Here is a 25,043-nt window from a genome sequence, read left to right as displayed (position 1 = left end):
CAGCAAGTCGTATACTCCTAGCTCACTCATTTGTTACATAGTTTAATTCTTAATTTCTTTGCGTGTTTTTGGTACTTGCATTGTTTAATTCATAAATTTCGGGCGTATTATAGTATTTGAGAGTTGTAGCATCGCGTTTTAGTACCTGAATTGTGTAAATTCGCGTAGTCGTTTGTCTTCTGTTTTTGTTTTGAACGGCCAGTGTCGGTTGGTCACAGTTAGTGTGCTCCCTGCCGCCGTTGGATAAGCAGCTGCAGCAGCAACTCGTATACTCCTAGCTCACTCATTTGTTACATAGTTTAATTCTTAATTTCTTTGCGTGTTTTTGGTACTTGCATTGTTTAATTCATAAATTTCGGGCGTATTATAGTATTTGAGAGTTGTAGCATCGTGTTTTAGTACCTGAATAGTGTAAATTCGCGTAGTCTCAGCAGTGCGCAAGTAGCAGCATTACTGCATTTACTAGGCAATCTTGTATTTTAATAACCGTTTAAATTTTGTCGATTTGTTTGCGCTCTCTGTAGATTAGTTCAGACGTTCTTTGCAAAACAGTTTTTAGCATGGATAGGGACTGCAACTGCTGTGTTCGGATGCAGGCTGAGTTGGCATCCCTTCGCTCCCAGCTTCAGGCAGTGTTGGCTTCGGTCACACAGCTTGACGCTGTAGCCAATGGGCATCACTGTGGGGGTCCGGATGGGGGTTTGTCGGGGACGGCCAGCTCGTCCCACGCATCCCCCGATCGGACTACGACTATGGTTGCCCGGGATACTGCCCGCATTGAGGCTGATCCCTCACCTGTGGTAGAGTTGGAGGTCGTCTCAAGGTGTGGCAGGGGGCGAAAGACATTCCAGAGGGCTGAACGGAAGGCCTCTCCAGTTTGTCTGACGAACCGGTTTCAGGCTCTGTCTCAGGCTGATACTGATCTTCGGCCTGACATGGCTGCTTGTCCTGTTCCAGAGGTTGCCCCTCAGTCTGCAAGATCCGGGCGGTCGCAGAGTAGTTGGCAGCTCCAACGTCAGGTGCGTAATGGGGCCCCTTAGGGAAATGGCAGCAAGAGAGGGGAAGAAAACCAATGTGCACTCCGTGTGCATACCAGGGGGAGTCATTCCAGAGGTGGCAAGGGTCCTTCCGGATGCCATGAAGGGTACAGGGTGCACCCATCTGCAGGTGGTCGCTCATGTCGGCACCAATGATGTGTGTCGCTATGGATCGGAGGAAATCCTCTCTGGCTTCCGGCGGCTATCTGCTTTGGTGAGGACTGCCAGTCTCGCTACCGGGATGAAAGCAGAGCTCACCATCTGCAGCATCGTCGACAGGACTGACTGCGGACCTTTGGTACAGAGCCGAGTGGAGGGTCTGAATCAGAGGCTGAGACGGTTCTGCGACCGTGTGGGCTGCAGATTCATCGACTTGCGCCATAGGGTGGTGGGGTTTCGGGTTCCGCTGGATAGGTCAGGAGTCCAGTACATGCAACAAGCGGCTACACGGGTAGCAGGGGTTGTGTGGCGTGGGCTGGGCGGTTTTTTAGGTTAGATGGCCTTGGGAAAGTACAGAAAGGGGAACAGCCTCAACGGGTGCGGGGCAAAGTCAGGACATGCGGGGACCAAGCAGCAATCGGTATTGTAATTGTCAACTGTCGAAGCTGCGTTGGTAAAGTACCAGAACTTCAAGCGCTGATAGAAAGCACCGAAGCTGAAATCGTTATAGGTACAGAAAGCTGGCTTAAGCCAGAGATATATTCTGCCGAAATTTTTACAAAGGTACAGACGGTGTTTAGAAAGGATAGATTGCATGCAACCGGTGGTGGAGTGTTCGTCGCTGTTAGTAGTAGTTTATCCTGTAGTGAAGTAGAAGTGGATAGTTCCTGTGAATTATTATGGGTGGAGGTTACACTCAACGACCGAGCTAGGTTAATAATTGGCTCCTTTTACCGACCTCCCGACTCAGCAGCATTAGTGGCAGAACAACTGAGAGAAAATTTGGAATACATTTCACATAAATTTTCCCAGCATGTTATAGTCTTAGGTGGAGATTGCAATTTACCAGATATAGACTGGGACACTCAGATGTTTAGGACGGGTGGTAGGGACAGAGCATCTAGTGACATTATACTGAGTGCACTATCCGAAAATTACCTCGAGCAATTAAACAGAGAACCGACTCGTGGAGATAACATCTTGGACCTACTGATAACAAACAGACCCGAACTTTTCGACTCTTTAAGTGCAGAACAGGGCATCAGTGATCATAAGGCCGTTGCAGCATCCCTGAACGTGGAAGTTAATAGGAATATAAAAAAAGGGAGGAAGGTTTATCTGTTTAGCAAGAGTAATAGAAGGCAGATTTCAGACTACCTAACAGATCAAAACGAAAATTTCTGTTCCAACACTGACAATGTTGAATGTTAATGGAAAAAGTTCAAGGCAATCGTAAAATGCGTTTTAGACAGGTACGTGCCGAGTAAAACTGTGAGGAACGGGAAAAACCCACCGTGGTAAAACAACAAAGTTAGGAAACTACTGCGAAAGCAAAGAGAGCTTCACTCCAAGTTTAAACGCAGCCAAAACCTCTCAGACAAACAGAAGCTAAACGATGTCAAAGTTAGCGTAAGGAGGGCTATGCGAGAAGCGTTCAGTGAATTCGAAAGTAAAATTCTATGTACCGACTTGACAGAAAATCCTAGGAAGTTCTGGTCTTACGTTAAATCAGTAAGTGGCTCGAAACAGCATATGCAGACACTCCGGGATGATGATGGCACTGAAACAGATGACACGCGTAAAGCTGAAATACTAAACACCTTTTTCCAAAGCTGTTTCACAGAGGAAGACCGCACTGCAGTTTCTTCTCTAAATCCGCGCACAAACGAAAAAATGGCTGACATCGAAATAAGTGTCCAAGGAATAGAAAAGCAACTGGAATCACTCAACAGAGGAAAGTCCACTGGACCTGACGGGATACCAATTCGATTCTACACAGAGTAAGCGAAAGAATTTGCCCCCCTTCTAACAGCCGTGTACCGCAAGTCTCTAGGGGAACGGAGGGTTCCAAATGATTGGAAAAGAGCACAGGTAGTCCCAGTCTTCAAGAAGGGTCGTCGAGCAGATGCGCAAAACTATAGACCTATATCTCTGACGTCGGTATGTTGTAGAATTTTAGAACATGTTTTTTGCTCGAGTATCATGTCGTTTTTGGAAATCCAGAATCTACTATGTAGGAATCAACATGGATTCCGGAAACAGCGATCGTGTGAGACCCAACTCGCTTTATTTGTTCATGAGACCCAGAAAATATTAGATACAGGCTCCCAGGTAGATGCTATTTTTCTTGACTTCCGGAAGGAGTTCGATACAGTTCCGCACTGTCGCCTGATAAACAAAGTAAGAGCCTACGGAATATCAGACTAGCTGTGTGGCTGGATTGAAGAGTTTTTAGCAAACAGAACACAGCATGTTGTTATCAATGGAGAGACGTCTACAGAGGATAAAGTAACCTTTGGCGTGCCACAGGGGAGTGTTATGGGACCATTGCTTTTCACAATATATATAAATGACCTAGTAGATAGTGTCGGAAGTTCCATGCGGGTTTTCGCGGATGATGCTGTAGTATACAGAGAAGTTGCAGCATTAGAAAATTGTAGCGAAATGCAGGAAGATCTGCAGCGGATAGGCACTTGGTGCAGGGAGTGGCAACTGTCCCTTAACATAGACAAATGTAATGTATTGCGAATACATAGAAAGAAGGATCCTTTATTGTATGATTATATGATAGCGGAACAAACACTGGTAGCAGTTACTTCTGTAAAATATCTGGGAGTATGCGTGCGGAACGATTTGAAGTGGAATAATCATATAAAATTAATTGTTGGTAAGGCAGGTACCAGGCTGAGATTCCTGAGAGTCCTTAGAAAATGTAGTCCATCAACAAAGGAGGTGGCTTACAAAACACTCGTTCGACCTATACTTGAGTATCGCTCATCAGTGTGGGATCCGTACCAGATCGGTTTGACGGAAGAGATAGAGAAGATCCAAAGAAGAGCGGCGCGTTTCGTCACAGGGTTATTTGGTAACCGTGATAGCGTTACGGAGATGTTTAATAAACTCAAGTGGCAGACTTTGCAAGAGAGGCGCTCTGCATCGCGGTGTAGATTGCTCGCCATGTTTCGAGAGGGTGCGTTTCTGGATGAGGTATCGAATATATTGCTTCCCCCTACTTATACCTCCCGAGGAGATCACGAATGTAAAATTAGAGAGATTAGAGCGCGCACGGAGGCTCTCAGACAGTCGTTCTTCCCGCGAACCATACGCGACTGGAACAGGAAAGGGAGGTAATGACAGTGGCACGTAAAGTGCCCTCAGCCACACACCGTTGGGTGGCTTGCGGAGTATAAATGTAGATGTAGATGTAGATGTCCGTATATGGATGTCAGATGCCTCTCGTCATTATCGAGGGTTGTTCGAGACTTGTGCATTACTGAGATAAGACCCGCCAAACGACTGCCCAGTTCGGCAGTAAACATTTCGGTAATGTGGTCGTCTTTCAAGACGATAATGAACCAACACATCCCGCCCACCTCTTGAACATCTTCTTCAAGGTGGTAGGAATCAACCGAATGGAATGGGCATTGGTATCAGTTTACATGATCCCATGTCAGTATGCTTGAGACTGGTAGTCCGTCCTCGCAGTGTCCTTCGTCACATTGTGAATGACCTCAGGTGGGCTGCCGTCGAAGAGTGAGACAGCATAACAAGAGAATCCACTCGTGTTAAAATGCAGGCAATGGAGCATCAAAACATTAAATGTTACTCAATAGTTAATTTTGCTTTCAAGCATATGCAAAAATATGCAAGATAAAAAAAATGTTTTTGTTTTGGTTATTTGCTTATTATTATTTCAAATCAAAGTTATTTTTTCTTAACTTAGAAAGACTTATTCTTGCTTTCATTGCGCCCCTTTGATTTACGCCCTCACGCATTCGCAGATATGCTGGTGGTGCAAAACATTTTTTGGGCAGTTTCTAGCGCAAGCTTAGGCTAGGCCTTGTATGGACACGGTTCATATCATCAAGAAACCAAGATCTTTTTCTTTCTTTTTTTTCAAGAATGAGCAGGAATTACATACAGATTCTACACTCATGCTGATAAATCAAGCATAATTGCAGAATGTGGTGCCACACAACGTGGCACTACACAAAAATGGCACTAATAGCATAAGTACATAGGGAACACACGCGACACAGATCTCTAAGTCCACGGTATTGGTGATAAGTTGAGAAAATCGTCCCGAAACACAAATGCCACAAAACGCCACTGTTTCCTGCGCATGTACCCCGACATCAGTATTAGATATGATCACCCTGCACACGTACACGGGCCGCACAATGGGTTGGCATACGCTGGATCGGGTGTTTGAGCAGCTGCTGGGGTATAGCCTCCCATTCTTGCACCAGTGCCTGTCGCAACTCCCGAAGTGTCCTAGGGATTTGAAGACATACAGTGACACGTCGGCCGAGAGCATCCCAGACGTGCTCGATGGGGTTTAGGTCTGGAGAACAGGCAGGCCACTCCATTTGCCTGATATCTGCTGATTCAAGGTACTCCTCCACGATGGCAGCTCGGTGGGGCCGTGTGTTATCATCCATCGGGAGGATACCAATAATAATCTCCAGATGACGATGGAAGATGATGACAGTATTTTCATTAGAGTACACTGCTGGCCACCGTAAATGCAACACCAAGAAAGACAAGAGGTAGCACAACAAAATTTATTTTGTAGATAACATGTTGACCAAGTATCAAATGATTACGTTTACAGACGTCTGTGACATGTGGTTCCTGCCGGAATCAGTAGCCAGAGTAGCCGCCATTGTTGGATATCACCGCTTCCACACGTCTCGGCATTGAGTCAAAGAGACGTTGGATGTGTTCCTGGGGTACAGCAGCCCAAGCAGCTTCCACACGTTGCCAAAGATCATCTGGTGTGGCAGCTGGGGATGTAATCTGGGTCACTCGTTGAGCAACCATGGACCACATGTTTTCTATTGGCGAAAGATCCGGAGAGCGAGCCGGCCAGGGAAGCAATTCAATCTGGTTATTGACGAAGAACCTTTGGACAATGCGTGCCACGTGTGGTCGCGCATTATCCTGTTGAAATATGGCTGTGGCCGAGCCCTGAAGGTAAGGAAGGACAACTGGCTCCAGCACCTCGGATGTGTAGCGCCGGCTATTTAAAGTACCGGAAATGCGTACTAGAGGCGTGCGAGAGTAATATCCAATACCGCCCCATACCATAATACCCGGTGCAAGACCAGTGTGGCGGTGCATAATGCAGCTGTTCAGCATCCTCTCTCCACGGTGTCTCCACACTCGAATCCGACCATCGTGGTGCTGCAGACAGAAGCGTGCCTCGTCAGTAAAGACAACGTCATTCCATTCTGCCGTCCACATCCGTCTGTCATCACACCATTGGTGACGGAGACGTCTGTGGTTCTGCGTCAATGGCAGACGAAGCAACGGACGTCTTGCGGACAGACCACTCTGCTGTAAACGGCGTCGAATGGTACGCGCAGACACTGGATGATGCGTTACAGACGCAATGTGCTGTGCTATAGTTCGGGATGTCACTGAGCGATCCGTCACTGCCATGCGCACAATTTGCCTATCAGCACGTGCAGTGGTGCACCGAGGTGAATGCAATCGACCACGTCGGTCCGTCGTATCCTCCTGCATCCAACGGTCACATATCCGCATTACAGTTGTTTGGTTTCGTCCAACACGACTAGCGATTTCTCTGTATGATAATCCACAATCTCGGTAAGCCACTCTCCTTCCTCTGTCGAACTCGGAGACTTGATCAAAAGATGTTCGCTGTTTTCTACGAGGCATAACTGATCGTCGTGTGAAACAACCACAAGGTAAACACACGTGCCGAACGTACACTCGTCGAAATCGCCAAGCCTTAAATGGCGCTATGAGGTGGCGCCACAGGCGCGCGTGATGTGCGTCTGCGCTGAAATTCTAATCAGTTGCATATCTCATCGCTGCAAACTCATGGTGTAAATTTCACTTGATTCGGATGCTTCCTTCAGGGTGTTGCATTTACGGTGGCCAGCAGTGCATAAATCCTGGTGGAACTACAATAACAGATACTCATAGACCCGACAGCAATAATCGGTAAATGAAGCTACCGTTTTGAACTACAGTGTACAAATATCCTACTAGATAGTAAATGCAGTTAAGTATCACCTTGAAAACTTCAGACTTACGCTAATCCACGCTAGTAAGATTACCCATTTAAGCTGAGTGCTGGTGAAAGCAAGCCTCAGAATCTCGACCAATAACTTATATTCACTCTGCGGTATAGACGGAAACACTGCACTGTATTGAACTATGACGCTAAACGCATACTGGGAATTTTATGAAAGTGAAAAACTTGAGACTAAATTATTTCTAATAAAATAAAAATTTAATTGCACATGCATGAAGAAGTCAATTTACATATGCTAATTCCAGAAAAAAAAGACCAGGAATGGGGAACAGCTGACCCAACTCCGCAAAGACAGGCTGGACAGTGAAGGGGGAGGCGTGTTTCTAGCGATAAGAAGTGCAATAGTATCGAAGGAAATTGACGGAGATCCGAAATGTGAAATAATTAGGGTGAAGGTCACGGTTAAAGCAGGCTCAGACACGGTAATTGGATGTCTCTATAGGCCCCCTGGCTCAGCAGCTGTTGTGGCTGAGCACCTGAAGGATAATTTGGAAAATTATGTATCCCCACCATGTTATAGTTCTGGGTGGAGATTTTAATTTGCCGGATATAGACTGGGAGACTCAAACGTTCATAACGGGTGGCAGGGACAAAGAATCCAGTGAAATTTTTTTAAGTGCTTTATCTGAAAATTACCTTGAGCAGTTAAACAGAGAACCGACTCGTGGCGATAACATATTAGACCTTCTGGTGACAAACAGACCCGAACTATTTGAAACAGTTAACGCAGAACAGCGAATCAGCGATCATAAAGCGGTTACTGCATCGATGATTTCAGCCGTAAATAGAAATATTAAAAAAGGTAGGAAGCGTTTTCTGTTTAGCAAAAGTGACAAAAAGCAGATTTCAGAGTACCTGATGGCTCAACACAAAAGTCTTCTCTCAAGTGCAGATAGTGTTGAGGATCAGTGGACAAAGTTCAAAACCGTCGTAGAATATATGTTAGGTGAGTATGTGCCAAGCAAGATCGTAAGAGATGGAAACGAGCCACCGCGGTACAACAACCGAGTTAGAAAACTGCTGCGGAAGCAAAGGGAACTTCACAGCCAACATAAACATAGCCAAAGCCTTGCAGACCAACAAAAATTACGCGTAGCGAAATCAAGTGTGAGGAGGGCTATGCGAGAGGCGTTCAATGCATTCGAAAGAAAAGTTCTATGTACTGACTTGGCAGAAAATCCTAAGATATTTTGGTCTTATGTCAAAGCGGTAGGTGGAACAAAACAAAATGTCCAGACACTCTGTGACCAAAATGGTACTGAAACAGAGGATGACAGACTAAAGGCCGAAATACTAAATGTCTTTTTCCAAAGCTGTTTCACAGACGAAGACTGCACTGTAGTTCCTTATCTAGACTGTCGCACAGATGACAAAACGGTAGATATCGAAATAGACGACAGAGGGATAGAGAAACAATTAAAATCGCTCAAAAGAGGAAAGGCCGCTGGACCTGATGGGATACCAGTTCGATTTTACACAGAGTACGCGAAGGAACTTGCCCCCCTTCTTGCAGCGGTGTACCGTAAGTCTCTAAAGAGCGTAGCGTTCCAAAGGATTGGAAAAGGGGACAGGTCATCCCTGTCTTCAAGAAGGGACGTCGAACAGATGTGCAGAACTATAGACCTATATCTCTAACGTCTATCAGTTGTAGAATTTTAGAACACGTATTATGTTCGAGTATAATGACTTTTATGGAGACTAGAAATCTACTCTGTAGGAATCAGCATGGATTTCGAGAAAGACGATCGTGTGAAACCCAGTTCGCGCTGTTCGTCCACGAGACTCAGAGGGCCATAGACACGGGTTCCCAGGTAGATACTGTGTTTCTTGGCTTCCGAAAGGTCTTCGATACAGTTCCCCACAATCGTTTAATGAACAAAGTAAGAGCATATGGACTACCAGACCAATTGTGTGATTGGATTGAAGAGTTCCTAGATAACAGAAAGCAGCATGTCATTCTCAATGGAGAAACGTCTTACGAAGTAGGAGTGATATCAGGTGTGCCGCAGGGGAGTGTCGTAGGACCGTTGCTATTCACAATATACACTCCTGGATATTGAAATAAGAACACCGTGAATTCATTGTCCCAGGAAGGGAAAACTTTATTGACACATTCCTGGGGTCAGATACATCACATGATCACACTGACAGAACCACAGGCACATAGACACAGGCAACAGAGCATGCACAATGTCGGCACTAGTACAGTGTATATCCACCTTTCGCAGCAATGCAGGCTGCTATTCTCCCATGGAGACGATCGTAGAGATGCTGGATGTAGTCATGTGGAACGGCTTGCCATGCCATTTCCACCTGGCGCCTCAGTTGGACCAGCGTTCGTGCTGGACGTGCAGACCGCGTGAGACGACGCTTCATCCAGTCCCAAACATGCTCAATGGGGGACAGATCCGGAGATCTTGCTGGCCAGGGTAGTTGACTTACACTTTCTAGAGCACGTTGGGTGGCACGGGATACATGCGGACGTGGATTGTCCTGTTGGAACAGCAAGTTCCCTTGCCGGTCTAGGAATGATAGAACGATGGGTTCGATGACGGTTTGGATGTACCGTGCACTATTCAGTGTCCCCTCGACGATCACCAGTGGTGTACGGCCACTGTAGGAGATCGCTCCCCACACCATGATGCCGGGTGTTGGCCCTGTGTGCCTCGGTCGTATGCAGTCCTGATTGTGGCGCTCACCTGCACGGCGCCAAACACGCATACGACCATCATTGGCACCAAGGCAGAAGCGACTCTCATCGCTGAAGACGACACGTCTCCATTCGTCCCTCCATTCACGCCTGTCGCGACACCACTGGAGGCGGGCTGCACGATGTTGGGGCGTGAGCGGAAGACGGCCTAACGGTGTGCGGGACCGTAGCCCAGCTTCATGGAGACGGTTGTGAATGGTCCTCGCCGATACCCCAGGAGCAACAGTGTCCCTAATTTGCTGGGAAGTGGCGGTGCGGTCCCCAACGGCACTGCGTAGGATCCTACGGTCTTGGCGTGCATCCGTGCGTCGCTGCGGTCCGGTCCCAGGTCGACGGGCACGTGCACCTTCCGCCGACCACTGGCGACAACATCGATGTACTGTGGAGACCTCACGCCCCACGTGTTGAGCAATTCGGCGGTACGTCCACCCAGCCTCCCGCATGCCCACTATACGCCCTCGCTCAATGTCCGTCAACTGCACATACGGTTCACGTCCACGCTGTCGCGGCATGCTACCAGTGTTAAAGACTGCGATGGAGCTCCGTATGCCACGGCAAACTGGCTGACACTGACGGCGGCGGTGCACAAATGCTGCGAAGCTAGCGCCATTCTACGGCCAACACCGCGGTTCCTGGTGTGTCCGCTGTGCCGTGCGTGTGATCATTGCTTGTACAGCCCTCTCGCAGTGTCCGGAGCAAGTATGGTGGGTCTGACACACCGGTGTCAATGTGTTCTTTTTTCCATTTCCAGGAGTGTACATAAATGACCTTGTGGATGACATCGGAAGTTCACTGAGGCTTTTTGCGGATGATGCTGTGGTATATCGAGAGGTTGTAACAATGGAAAATTGTAGTGAAATGCAGGAGGATCTGCAGCGAATTGACGCATGGTGCAGGGAATGGCAATTCAATCTCAATGTAGACAAGTGTAATGTGCTGCGAATACGTAGAAAGAAAGATCCCTTATCATTTAGCTACAATATAGCAGGTCAGTAACTGGGAGCAGTTAATTCCATAAATTATCTGGGAGTACGCATTAGGAGTGATTTAAAATGGAATGATCATATAAAGTTGATCGTCGGTAAAGCAGATGCCAGACTGAGAGTCATTGGAAGAATCCTAAGAAAATGCAATCCGAAAACAAAGGAAGTAGGTTACAGAACGCTTGTGCGCCCACTGCTTGAATACTGCTCAGCAGTGTGGGATCCGTACCAGATAGGGTTGATAAAAGAGATAGAGAAGATCCAATGGAGAGCAGCGCGCTTCGTTACAGGGTCATTCAGTAATCGCGAAAGCGTTACGGAGGTGATAGATAAACTCCAGTGGAAGACTCTGCAGAAGAGACGTTCAGTAGCTCGGTACGGGCTTTTGTTGAATTTTCGAGAACATACCTTCACCGAGGAGTCAAGCAGTATATTGCTCCCTTCTACGTATATCTCGCGAAGAGACCATGGGGATAAAATCAGAGAGATTAGAGCCCACACAGAGGCATACCGACAATCCTACTTTCCACGAACAATACGAGACTGGAATAGAAGGGAGAACCGTCAGGTGGCTTGCGGAGTATGGATGTAGATGTAGATGTAGATGAACTCACCCAGTAGCTGCAAGACGGGTGACTGCGCACAGTGTGCCAGGGAGAATATGCGCTCTATGCCCTCGAGCACCTTGCTGAGGACATCATTGCGATCCTTCAGGACGTCCTCCGTGTCCTGCGCCTCCTTCGTCCTCTCCTCCAGCTGCGACCGCAGATCTGCCAGGCAGTCTTGCTGCTGTTGTGCCCGCTGCCGGTTCAGCGCCCTCTGCTCATCTATGCGCGTCTTCAGAACATCCACTTGGTCCTGCAGCGCCTCTAACTGTAACAAAGCATTTATATGCCTCATTAACGGCGTTCGTCGGCCGAAGAAATAACATAACTTTATCGTGTTACGGCGTCAGTCAGTCCCAGGCTTAAGGACAGATATCTGATGTTTCTGTTCTGAACAAGATAGTAGTGCAGGTATTTCACCATTGATATCCTCTTACGTGTATTAAAGTGTAAACTTTGTAACTCTCTTGTGTGTATTAATTAACAAGTGTGTGTGTGTGTGTATGTGTGCATGTATGTGTGTGGTACTGTATTTTGTCTACACGAATACATATGAAGGGATATGGTAAATCCACAGCCGGAACGCAGCACTCTCCCCATAAATAGTCGAAAGATGCTGTCTAGTTACCCATTTTCAACTCCAATTAGAGATTTTACTCCTAGAAACTGAAGATTCTAAACTTAGCAGTCTTATTGGAACTCATTATGAAAAGCAGTATAAGATAGGAAATAACACATCATCTGCCTCTCCTAGTTTTCTGGCCCATGACGTCTCCTGGCATGCGAGATGATTCGTTAACTTCAAGCAGTTTCGAAAAATAAGGTAAACGGCTACCAGTGACACTATTGAATTGTACAGAGATTCAACATGACTATTTCATGTTGCCTTACGTTTTACTTACTGATGTGTACTTGATTATTTACGCAAACCTTCAAAAATAACAATTAATTTCGAAAATATGCGATGTGGTTGGCGTTCTAAATCTACTTAATTTATCAGTGACAATGCTAGATAACTCTGTTGCGAATTTCTCTCATCTAATATACTACTTTTAGCCTTTATTCCCTAATACAGCTATCTCAGAAGTGTGTATAAAACTTTAACACAATATAAAATGTGTCTGTACTAAACGTTAGTGATAAGTGAGTTTTGGTGTCGAGTTACACATGAATTTAGTGATCGTTGTAAGGACTTGTAGCCATGGCTTAAATTCTAGGCTGAACCACATTTAGAAAAGGCTAATAGACGAGATCGCCTACGATTTATTTAAAACACAATACCATTTTCAATTTAATTACGTGGAGTGTTTGAAAATTCACGCTATAGCCTTAGCGGATTTTTAGTGAAGACGAGACTGCACAGTTTTTAAAAGTAACAGTGATCAGTAAACTGACCATTTCCGTACCTTATGCACAATGTATTCCACACTCTCGCGTTTATGGGTTGAAGTAATGAAAAAGAAATTACTGTTACCCTGGAGGTTAATTACATTTGTTACCAAATACAAATTCTACAGAGCGAGGTGGCGCAGTGGTTACCACAGTGCACTCGGATCCGAGAGGACGACGGTTCAAACCCACGTCCAGCCATCCCCATTAAGGTTTCCCGTGATTTCCCTAAACTGCTTGAGGTAAATCCCGGTGTGGTTCCTGTAAAAGGGCACAGCTGACTTCCTTCCCCGTCCTCCCCTAATACGATGGGACCGATGACCACAGACTCCTCCCCCGAAACAATCAACCAACCATATACAAATTCTAAAAGAGAAATGATACGTAGTATATTCGAGTTTTACACCGTTTATATTGTGTGTCCCCTTCACTGATAAACAATATCAAAACCTATTAACGTTAGGAATCTTTGTAACATAAATCAGTTAGTTGTGAATGTGCCATTTAAAAAAGTGATAGTGCATAACCACCGCCCTTTCACCTAAAATAACGGAGCAATGTGACACAATCGCAGGACAACGTATTTAAATTTGGGAGAATGGCGGTTCAAATGACCACAGAGCCATGCACATAAATATTTACCTAGGTTCACCTAAACAGTGTGATGTTTGGGAAAGATGCCGCTGATTTCCTTCACCAGCCATCTCCAAACCCAGCATATGTTCTGTCTCGAAGGACCTCCTGGTTTCCATAAAGCTATTAAAGTAAATACCTAGATGGCTCCACTGGAAGAGAATGGCCGATTTTCTTTCTCTCCGTTTCCTAATCTAAGCTTGAACGTCGCTAATAAACTCCTCGTCGTCGACGGACCAATAAACCGTTATCTTCCTTTCCTCTTTACACAGAAGTCCCAGCCGTTCCTTAAGCACAAAAACGAAATATTCCAAGATCTGGATTTATTTCTAAAATGGCAACTACGTCGTCAAAGCACATGTCTTCAAAGCGTATAGTGGAAACCTAAAACTTAAAATGCTCTATTTCCAAAACCACGTCAATCTAACTACAATCCTCCTGTGATGTTTATTTATAAGTGTCCCAAGCGTAGCTGTTTTTAGTGTATTAATCGTTTCAAATAAATTTCTGTGCTAGAAAACCCCCATCCTATCCAATTTTGATGAGTATTTACTTTTAAGGACGGGAATGGTGATTACTACACGAACACTCGTTCTGTGTAGTTTCCGTAGTAAATGAACTCTTCTGCAGAAGACGTTATGCTTAGTTCGTCACAGTGCTCAGTTTTCTCAGTTAGGTTTGATGTAAATTTTCTTTAGCACTCCACGAATCCGGGCGCTCGTATCAGTTGGTAATTCAAACGACGGCGTACGAGAAATTCAGAAACTCTCGTTATGTATCTAAAGACACAATTTTCTCCAGATAAAAGGCTTAGAATATATCCACAAATCATAGTTTCTTGGATATTTGCTGGTATGTGACGTTCGTACAGTCCCTTGTGCTCAGACATCTTAATAAGGAATATGTTTGTAAAGGAAAATAGCCCTAGTTGTTTTTACAGAAAAAAAATTGCTGTGTTCTCCTAGAGTTTCGCACGCTTTTGCTGTCATCAGCAATTATCTAGTTTCTTTACTATCCGAAATGGTATTTTATTAATGCTGTAATAAAAAGTGACGAATACCTTCATACTAATACTATGAAACTCTTTGAATTGGTTTTATCTTCATTGCTGTTTTTATTGTCACACAGTTTCCATCGTAAGTACCTGTGTAGCCTGTTACATGCAACAAAATACCACTTCCAGAATTTCCGGTGAAAATAAATAAAAAGCTATTTATGCTGTGTGAGTGTGTGTGTGTGTGTGTGTGTGTGTGTGTGTGTGTGTGTGTGTGCCAGGGGGAGGGGGGGGGGGGGGAGAAGGGAGGACCGCCAGAGGAAAACAGCGATGTTTCAGTAAACCGGCTAGGAGCCCAGAAATTGCGAGCGACGAGCAGGCCACGAGGACTGCATATTAATTGTGTACACTCGCGCTCGTTATCCATATTTCGTTACAGTCGAGTAATGCGCGTCATTTTTTAGACTTAACAGCATTTTTCTCAGAAGAAGCGTATTTGAATCTAAACACAATGCAATCAGAAATGCAGCCTTAATGACTCTGCCCTCGATGTCCAGAGCTTTAGACCTTTGGAAGAAGCGAAAATGTATGAAAATAAGGTAGGAGAAGAAACGGTTAAAAATATGAATGAGTACCTACGCCAAAGACTTTATAATCTCTTGTTTCGTAACCTATAGTGGGTTACACGTGGCGCTGTAACAAACACCGTAAGACTCCTGACAACTTATCTTGTTTGTACGTCTCAATGACAAAGACACATACGGCCGTTGCGTCTCGTGAGTTCAGTCTTTGCCCGAAGAATTTCTGTTGAAAGCCGTAGAAGTTTCTGTTATTAATTTACGAATGTTCCCTATATACCTCTTTTCGTTTCCGGGTATTGTCGACGATTCCACCTACTGAGTACTTCGCTTACTCCCATGACGAGGATCCTATTTCTAAGTACGAAAACGGCGTGAATCCATATCACACTGCAAGGGGAAAAGTTTGTGCACGGTTCACATTCCTCATATGCATGCCTCTGTCTCAGTTGTGTACGCCAACTTGGCTGAAAACAGTTGCTAGGATTCCGGAGGTATTCCATAATCAGTGGTTAAGTAATGGTTCAAAAATGGCTCTGAGCACTATGGAACTCAACTGCTGAGGTCATAAGTCCCCTAGAACTTAGAACTACTTAATCCTAACTAACCTAAGGACAACACACACATCCATGCCCGAGGCAGGATTCGAACCTGCGACCGTAGCGGTCGCGCGGTTCCAGACTGTAGCGCCAGAACCGCTCGGCCACCAGCGGCCGGCGGTTAAGTAATGAAAACAAATAGAAAGCACTTTGTGACTTACTTGTTACGTTAGTTTCAATGTGGCAAGGTTAGAGGAAGAATACCTTTTTTCCTCTCCTTTTTTTTTGGACGGTTTCCAAAGCTGATTTTTAACAAAAAAATTATTTATACAACTTTGAAAGTTAACATATGGTGTTTGGTTTACATAGTCTCTTACGAATAACTACGTTATCCAAGTGGCGGCCATTCTTTCGAATACAATTTTCAACTTTGCCAGATGTAACTGACAACTAAGCTTGACTACTGTTGGTCAATCAAATCCTCTTCTTCCTTAACGGCAGCTGTCAGGTACACTACACTTTTGGTTTTGTTAACATAGTTTCGTTCCGTGAAATACCCTCACAAGAAAAAGTCACAATCTGTCACTTCTGGCGACATAGGTGACCTCAGAACGTCATCGCAACGAGAAATGAGACGCCCAAGGCAATGTTACTCACGACGGCCACGTGTGTATTCGGTGTATTTGTGTGCCTAAAAATCAAGAAACACCGGAAACAGAAGGCCATACTGGATCTTCTGAACACTGTGACGTGCAGTTAACATTTCTGACGTTATATGACGTATGCCTGTATGTCATGCATGTTTCCCACAGATACCGTGGTTGAAAATGTTGCAGTGACTATCTGAAGAAGGCAACCTGTAAACCATCAAAACCTGGCGCTGTATCATCCTATCAGTCAGCCTTGACCTCGATAGTGTCATCGTACCAGTATGTAACAGTCACGAGAGACACAAATAAAGAACTGCAGCTAAAATCTCCACTTAATGGCTGGCTACGGAACTGCGCCACATAATGAATCAACGGTTCTCCGCATACAGGAAAATTCAAGCGAAACCCAACTCCTGAATTTTATTTAGTGTAAAGGAAACAAAGCAAAAGCAAGCGTGCACATCGCGAAATCACGCGTTTCTCCTTTGTTTTACGCACTATTGTGGAAAATACTGCTCGACTTCGGTACTGGAGAAGCAAAACCTGATGCAGTTATTGAAGTATACGCAGACGAATTAAAAGGCGCATTCTCGACAGCAATTAGCTCTCAAGCTACGACTGATTCTCAGCCACAGGCAGATACTTCTAATATATCAAGCCGTGGAGTTCATTTTTCACGAGCAGTTGACCGATTATATTAAAACATATAATGTCCACGATAAATATCCGATAACACAATAACACAGCAAAGTGCATTTAAAAAGGCGACTGACGATATCAAGCATGCCATGGACAGCAGTAATGCAACCATCCAACATTTCTGAACTTCGTCAAGTCTTTAGATACTGTAGGTTTCGACATATGACTTTTAAGGGACAGTCAAATGAAACTAAGACACGAGGATAAAAGGTAAGTAAGCCGCGCGGGGTAGCATCGCGGTCTGTGGCGTCTTGTCGCGGTTCTCGCGGCTCCCCCCGTCCGAGGTTCGAGTCCTCCCTTGCGCATGTGTGTGTATGTTGTCCTTAGCGCAAGTTAGTTTAAGTTATATTAACTAGTGTGTAAGCGTAGGGACCGGAGACCTCAGCAGTTTAGTCCCATAAGACCTTACCACAAATTTCCAAAAAGGTAAGTAAACATTTCATTATTTCAAAATTAGTTGCCATAAATATTAATACATTTATGCTACTGTGACACTAGACGATCAATGTCTGCAAGGAAAAATGTCTGAGTTTGGCTACAGAGCCATGATTGTACTCAGGCGTGCACCTCTTCGTCCGAAGCAAATCGACGACCACGAATGCCTTTCTTCAGCGCTCTAAAATGTAAAAGTCGTCCAGGGAGAGATAGGGACTGTATGGAGGATGTGTAAGCGCTTTCCGGCGAAACTTCCGCAACATACTCGAAACAGCATTGGCGTCTTGTCGGCGGGCCGTTGATTTACTTTGGGCGAAGACGTGTACGCCAGGGTACAACCATGGTTCGACAGGCAACCGCAAACATTATTTGTTGATGGCATTGGTCGTGTTGCCTCACAGTGGGATAACTGCATTCACAGTTCTGGCCATTAATTTTGAAATAATAAACAGTTTAACTACTTTGTTCCCACGCGATTCGTTTTCATTTGACTGTCCGTTACATTACTTAAGAAAATGAAACAACTACATTTTTCAAAGAGTACAATACTTTGTTTCAGTAGCTGTCTCAAAAACTGGCAGCGAGTCATCTGGAGTTCAAAGAAGCCACTATGGTTTCCACCAGGGTTCAGTCCTTGGTTCATTCCTTTTCTCACTGTACATCAATGACACTTCATGTGTGCTAAATTCTTGTAGATACTGCTTATATGCTGGTGACTCCTGTTGTATCTAAGTACCAGCTATGGTTTGTTAGCTCTGAATAACTCCATATTTCAGTATCACGTAGGGGCCGTTCGCTGTGGCCGAGCGGTTCTAGGCGCTTCAGTCCTGAACCGCGCGGCTGCTACGGTGGCAGGTTCGAATCCTGCCTCGGGCAAGGGTGTGTGTGATGTCCTTAGGTTGGTTAGGTTTAAGTAGTTGTACGTTCTAGGGGACTGATGACCGCAAAAGTAAAAGCGCCATTTCGGAAATGGTAGAATTATCAGCCGCCACTTCTCTACAGCCTGGCCGTCCCGATCACCTGATATTAATGCGTGTGATTTCTGGTTGTGGGGCTATTTGAAAGATGTTGTGTTCCCATTGCAAACTTAATTGCGCTGAAGGCACGCATTGCGTAACACATTCTGAACGTGACCCCGGAAACACTTCGTTCAGTTGTGGGACATGCTGTTTCTCGATTTCAACTTCTTGCAGAAAACAGTGGACAGTACATTTGACATGTTTTGCGCCAGTCACACTGAAATTAATAATCCAATTTGATTTTGATTTATGCTATTTATGCGGTTTTTGACCTCAGGACACTTAAAAACCGACGTGATTGATACTTTTTATACGGTTTTTGGCCTCGGGACAGTAAACATTGATTTTTCCCATCCGACGTCATAAGACCTTACCCTGGTGGATGGGCTTACGTAACTAACAGTATCACAACTGAACACCCATGTACACTGAGTAGTACAGTTTCTTTAACGTTAGACGTACGCCTTAGGCATTGTAGCATAATTCACTTGTCATTTGCAGTCGACCACTATTAAATTATGATGTTTACAGTGCCATATATTGCTTCATTTTGTAACTATTTATTTTTCTTCTGCCATAGGATTTTCCCCTCCTCCGATAATATTCCGTTGCAATTTGAAGTCATTCTGGCCAGTGGCGTCATTTCTACCGCGGTTTCAAAGTTTAACTTTAATTATAATCACCCCGTATATTTTATCTCACTAGCCGACCTCCGATCAGCTGCGAATTTTCTGATAGAAAATCATGAATCCAGACGTACAGCTGGGACCATACTCCAGACGCATGCGGTTAGAAGCTGCTTGTGAGACATGATGGCAAAAGCCTACTATAAACATCAAATCAGCTTGATATCCCCCGTCATTGTTTCGTACGAATCAAGCCAGTTGTGTTTCTGAGTCCATGCTGGTTATGTATCAATAGGTAGTTTTCTTCAAAGTGTTGCAGAATGTTGGGACACAGTAGGGTTGGAATGCTAGCTCATATCGAACAGTGGGTGTAAAATCGATCTGGCCTTTCTAAATTAATCATCCTGGTGCTTGCGTTACATGATGGAAGGAAGTAACGGAAACGTTACGACGGGGCTTTGAAATTTCATCCCCCAAAATATGAATATTCTGCTTCACTGGCTGTTGTATCTCCCTGGGTGAGAATACAAAATATGGTGCAGTGTCACTTTGCAGACAACATCAGCTACTTAAAAAATTGGGTTGTACAAGAGATGTACTCATCTGAATTGCTGTAAGGCACGCAAGTTGCAGGGAAGCTTAGAAAAGGCTCTCTTCGAATAACATCAAAAGGCTGTGATTACTCCATGACCGCGTATTCTGCTAGTCGTCTCTCGTACTGAGAGTGACAAAGGTCAGACAATGAAAAAGGGTACAGTGTATTTCGTTCACATTAACTACGAAGGTGACAAACTCTACATCCTGCGTACACCATTATTCACATTCGGAAGCGACGCCATTAGGTATAGACCTAAGGTATTAGGGTAGTTTACAGCAAATTCTGAACAATCGATGGACAATGGCTGTAATTTTTGACCCACGGAAAGTTTATTGTTCTAATTGCAGCAATAATGCTACGTTTCTACCTAGTTTCTCGTACGTCTCTGAGCGCGGCTACGACCTTTCCCAGAGCTGCGCACCGATATGTATCAAAATTCTTTCTTTGCCAGATCATACTCTATTTCCTTGTTTACCTGCTTCCTGTCTCAGCCCTGCTTGTCGGCATTTTGTTTCATTTGAGACGTAATGTTTTCTTCAAGCGTCAGTGTCTTCACATCGTTTTGCAATTTTATGCTGGTTTCAATTTTGAAACTTACTTATATATCAGAAAGAACAGACACTGCTCTCGATCCACAACTGAACGAAATACTTCGAAATTTGCTCAAAGAGTGCGAATTCCTTGACGGCAACTCTATTAGGTATAGATCTACAACGCAACAGTGACATCTAGAATATTTTTTAAAATTAAATCCTTATTTATCTCCTTAACTTCCTACTTTATCTGCGCTTGATATTTTGAGACACTATCCTAAGAAACCTTTTCGTGCGATTCCACTGTAATGTTACTAGACGCATTCTCCTGGACTGCAGTCATACCGACGCCTACGAGGATTGTTCGGAAAGTGGGGAAGGATCGGACGCGAAGTGGAAACCACAGTCAAAATCAAAACAGTTTTCTTTGCACGTTTAGCTGTAGGCCTACCTTACAGCTCTACATAGTCACCGCTCCGACTTAGACATTTGTCGGAGCGTTATACCAGATTTCCAACACCATCGTCATAGAAGGCAGCCCCCTGTGCTTTCCGACAATTCTATACGCTGTCTATAGCGCATAGCCTGCGCCTAAGTGTTGTCTTCGTATCCAACGTTTCATGTGAATAGAGATGATGCTCAGGGCGAGCCAATTAGGGCTGTGTTGTGGGTGATCGAACACTTCCCATCGAAAAGGCTTCAGAAGCGTCTACACTGCCCCTGCAGAGTTCGGCTGAGAACTGCCATGAAGAAGGAAGTGCATGGCAGTTGTGTTCTACATCTACATCTACATTTATAGTGTGCAAGCCACCCAACGGTGTGTGGCGGGGGGCACTTTACGTGCCACTGTCATTACTTCCCTTTCCCGTTCCACTCGCGTATGGCTCTCAACGGGCCCTCCTACTTGGCGGGAGACATTGTTGCTCTAGGCATCTTTACTAGCTCACAGTGCGCTTACAACTGAAAAGAGCGTCTTAATGCGATCGACAGGCACACTAGAGGCACTGCCCAAAACGTCTGTGAAAAGTCTCGTCTGATTTTTACAGTGGTTTCCATTTCGCGACCGATGGTTCTTCACTTTCCGAATAGCCCTCGTATATTAGGCGGTGAATCCGGTCCCTCCATTGTCCTTGGTCTCATCATCGTGCAGTTGCTTCACACATCCCGTACAGAAGTATCTACGTTAGTTTCAAAATCGATGAAAAGAAAATGGTTTGCCGCTGCAGCAAGAAACAATCATAGACAATACTATAAGTGTCTGAAACAATAATAAATGCAAGAAACGAGTCCGTGCATTTCAATACACATGTGCCATACACAAGATTTTGGTACAAAATCGAACATACACTGACCTTGTTGCCTTATATAGGCCTATTAAATGCATGCTGAGAAAGACAATACACTATCAGATTATAAGTAACCAGGCACTAATTATTGTGCATTAATATGGAGTGTGATCAATCTACGCATTTATGTCTGCTTGAAATACGCTGCGACGCTCATGAACTGTCTTCATGTCTGTAGAGAAATGGCAAACCGTTCTCCCTCGAAACTAGAGAAAGTAGGAATGTTGGGGACTGGGGTCTGGAGCGAAGGCAACGTCCTAACTCATCCCAAAATCTTTCCACTGGGTTCAGATTGGGACTCTGGGCACGTCAGACCTTTTCAGGAAACCATTCACACATATATGCTGCTTTATGACAAGGTGCATTGTCATTTGATATAAACAATCATCGTCTCCGAGTTGTTCCTCTACTATAAGCATTAAGGGGGGTATGACGTCAAACTGGCCGACTTGGAGCAGGAGAGGCGCCACACGACATTTTAATCTCCACTGACTATACTTTTACAAATAAATTCATGAAACTGTCAACACGACCAGGAGGGATTCAGGATTCAAACTCATAGCAATGTAAGTTCAAAATCATATCAAAATAATTTTTTTTACGTGTGAAATTTCATCATTTTTTCACTTGCTGTTAGCTGCATTTGTTGCTATAGGTACACTTTTCTTCACAAGTAAGAGAGTCTTCGATGAATTTTGCGCAGCATACAAACCATACTTACAGGTGTATGAAACTCTAGAATTTATTTAATTAATGAAAAAATGAATAAGCTGTTACATTTTAAACTTCATGTTTAGGAGAAACTCAAATTTTATGATTAATTATCTCAATTTTTAGCACAGTTTTCAATAGATTTGGAAAATTCTAGAGTTTCATACACCAGTAAGTATGGTTTGTATGCTGTCCAAAATTCATTGAAGAATCTCCCTTGCTTTTGAAGAAAAGAGTACCTATAGCAACAAATGCAGCCAATAGTAAGTGAAAAAATGATGAAATTTCCCATGTATTTTGTTATATTTTTGTACTTCCACTGCTATGAGCGTGAATCCTGAACCCTTCCTGGTCATGCTGTCGAAGTTTTATGAATTTATTTGTAAAAGTATAGACAATGGAAATTAAAATGTCCTGTGGTGCCTCTCCTACTCCACGTCGGCCAGTTTGACGTCCTACCCCCCTTAAACAATTCTGTGAAACAGGTTCATATCTTCCCTATTTACTGTCTTATTAATCGCATTAAGGGGATCACACACTATTTTCAAAAAACACGCCCATACTGTAACGCCACCTCCTGCGTAATGGCAGGTAACGTTCTCCTCACATTCGTCAAACCCTTCCATCGGACGGCCACAGGATACAGTCACCCAGTGTCCAATGGCGTCGCTCTATACACCGCCTCAAGCGTCGCTTAGCATTCACTAAACAAATGTGTGGCTTATGATGAGCTGCTCGACCATTATACCCTATAGCCTATACTTTTTAGCTCCCTGCGCATTCATTGTCCTAGCTGCGCTGATGGTAGCACTTTGGAACTCACGAGTGATTCCTTACGCTAATATCATGCATCCACCCTCTGCAGCACTAAGTACATGAGGTCTGACTGGTTTTGGTTTAGCTCTGATTGTTCCTTCGCGTTTCCACTTCACAGTCACAGAAACAACAGTAGCCTTGGACAACTTTAGAAGGGGAGAAATGTCCGTGATGGATTTGGTACTCAGGTGACATCAAGCGACTAGCTCACGTTAGCAGTCACTGAACTGTCCTGAGCAACCACTTCTGTTGTTACTGCTTCTCTATTGACAGCTCCGTACTCCCAGCCTCCTTTTACACTGCCAGGTCCGCCTCTCATGACATCTAGGGCTCGATTCCGCATTGCTTAAGGGTTTTCGTGTATGTTTGGTCAGTCACATTAACCTTCAACATGGCTATCATACACACGTGCATCACGCTTGGGCGATAATGTGGTGTAACAAGAGATAGCAACGGAGATGGTGGTGGTAAGTTCCTATGGGACCAAACTGCTGACGTCGTCGGTCCCTAGGCTTACACACTACTTATTCTAGCTTAAACTAACTTACGCTAAGGACAACACACACACCCATGCCCGAGGGAGGACTCGAACCACCGACGGGGAGAGCCGCGCGAATAGTGGCAAGGCGCCGCTGACCACGCGGCTACCTCGCGCGGCAACGGAGATGATAATTGTAGCATTAAACTGATTTGTATCTGATAATTGACTGATATCACTGTACTGTAATTACCTCCAGAGCAGGGTGGCATGCCATCTCACAATCACAAAATTAAAATTTTCTGAAAGAAAAATGCATTCGCATGTGGTAAACTAACCTGGAATGTAACTATCAATATTTTCACATTTACTGACCAATAAAATGAATTATGGTAACTAGAATACTAAATGTACATGAGTCTAAGACGGTAGAATTATTTTTCTTTAACCTAAGTTTGAACAAGGGGTGAGGGACCACATTCGAGAGGAGTGCGGTTTAAATCGTTATCCGGCAACCGTAATGTCGGTTTTTTACGGCTTCCCTGTAACGACCATAGTGAAAGTCAGGATGGTTCCTTTGAAAAAGATACGGCCGTTTCCTTCAAAATCCTTGGCCTTTTCGAGTTTTTCCCCTTGTATGTATTGTATGTTAACCGGGGACCTAGAAACGACGGAGAGACTCCATCCACGCCGCAGCTGCAATGGTCCACAACCCCACGACGACTACCGCAGTCCACTCCACCCCTCCGCCGCCCCACAACGAACCCAGGGTTATTGTGCGGTTTGGCCCCCGGTGGACCCCCCAGGGAACGTCTCACACCAGACGAGTGTAACCCCTATGTTTGCGTTGTCGAGTAATGGTGGTGTACGCGTACGTGGAGAACTTGTTTGCGCAGCAATCCCCGACATAGTGTAACTGAGGCGGAATAAGGGGAACCAGCCCGCATTCGCCGAAGCAGATGGAAAACCGCCTAAAAACCATCCACAGACTGGCCGGTTCACCGGACCTCGACGCTATTCCACCGGGCGGATTCGTGCCGGGGACCAGGTGCTCCTTCCCGCCTGGAAAGCCGTGCGTTAGACCGCACGGCCAACCGGGCGGGCGTTTTTCCCATTACTATCTCGCCGTCAATGGGACTTTACACCATTAACTTTTTTTGCGACCTTCGTTCAAGGGCATTCGACCTATGTAAACATGGATAGTATGTATACAACTAAGCATTACATTTGGAAGAGTGTCCTCATCAGCAAAACATTATGGCTTTCGCTGACGGCTGGCAGCGATGCTTGGCTGAGCCCAGGTCGGTACGAGTAGAGCTGTGCTACACATCTCGTGATTGGCAAGCGGTATGTTGTAAGGGACTCGTCCACAGCAGTTATCCCGCCAACATACGTACAGGGACGTAAGTAATCACCATAGTTGACATTTGATTAGCTT

General features: G+C 44.9%; 1 protein-coding gene across 1 annotated transcript in view; it reads right to left on the bottom strand.

The window, feature by feature from the left end:
* Positions 1-10,738: 10,738 nt before the first annotated feature.
* LOC124556791 (coiled-coil domain-containing protein 63) overlaps positions 10,739-25,043 on the bottom strand; it is a gene marked incomplete at its 3' end in the record, with an annotated part of 232,808 nt that continues 218,503 nt past the window's right edge. The window contains 2 exon segments of the mRNA XM_047130802.1: positions 10,739-10,807; positions 11,545-11,829. Of these exon segments, the coding sequence (XP_046986758.1) occupies positions 10,739-10,807; positions 11,545-11,829 (354 nt within the window).

The sequence above is a fragment of the Schistocerca americana genome, chromosome X (genome assembly GCF_021461395.2).
Source record: "Schistocerca americana isolate TAMUIC-IGC-003095 chromosome X, iqSchAmer2.1, whole genome shotgun sequence".
Taxonomy (NCBI): domain Eukaryota; kingdom Metazoa; phylum Arthropoda; class Insecta; order Orthoptera; family Acrididae; genus Schistocerca; species Schistocerca americana.
This window is presented reverse-complemented; position numbering and strand designations above follow the sequence as displayed.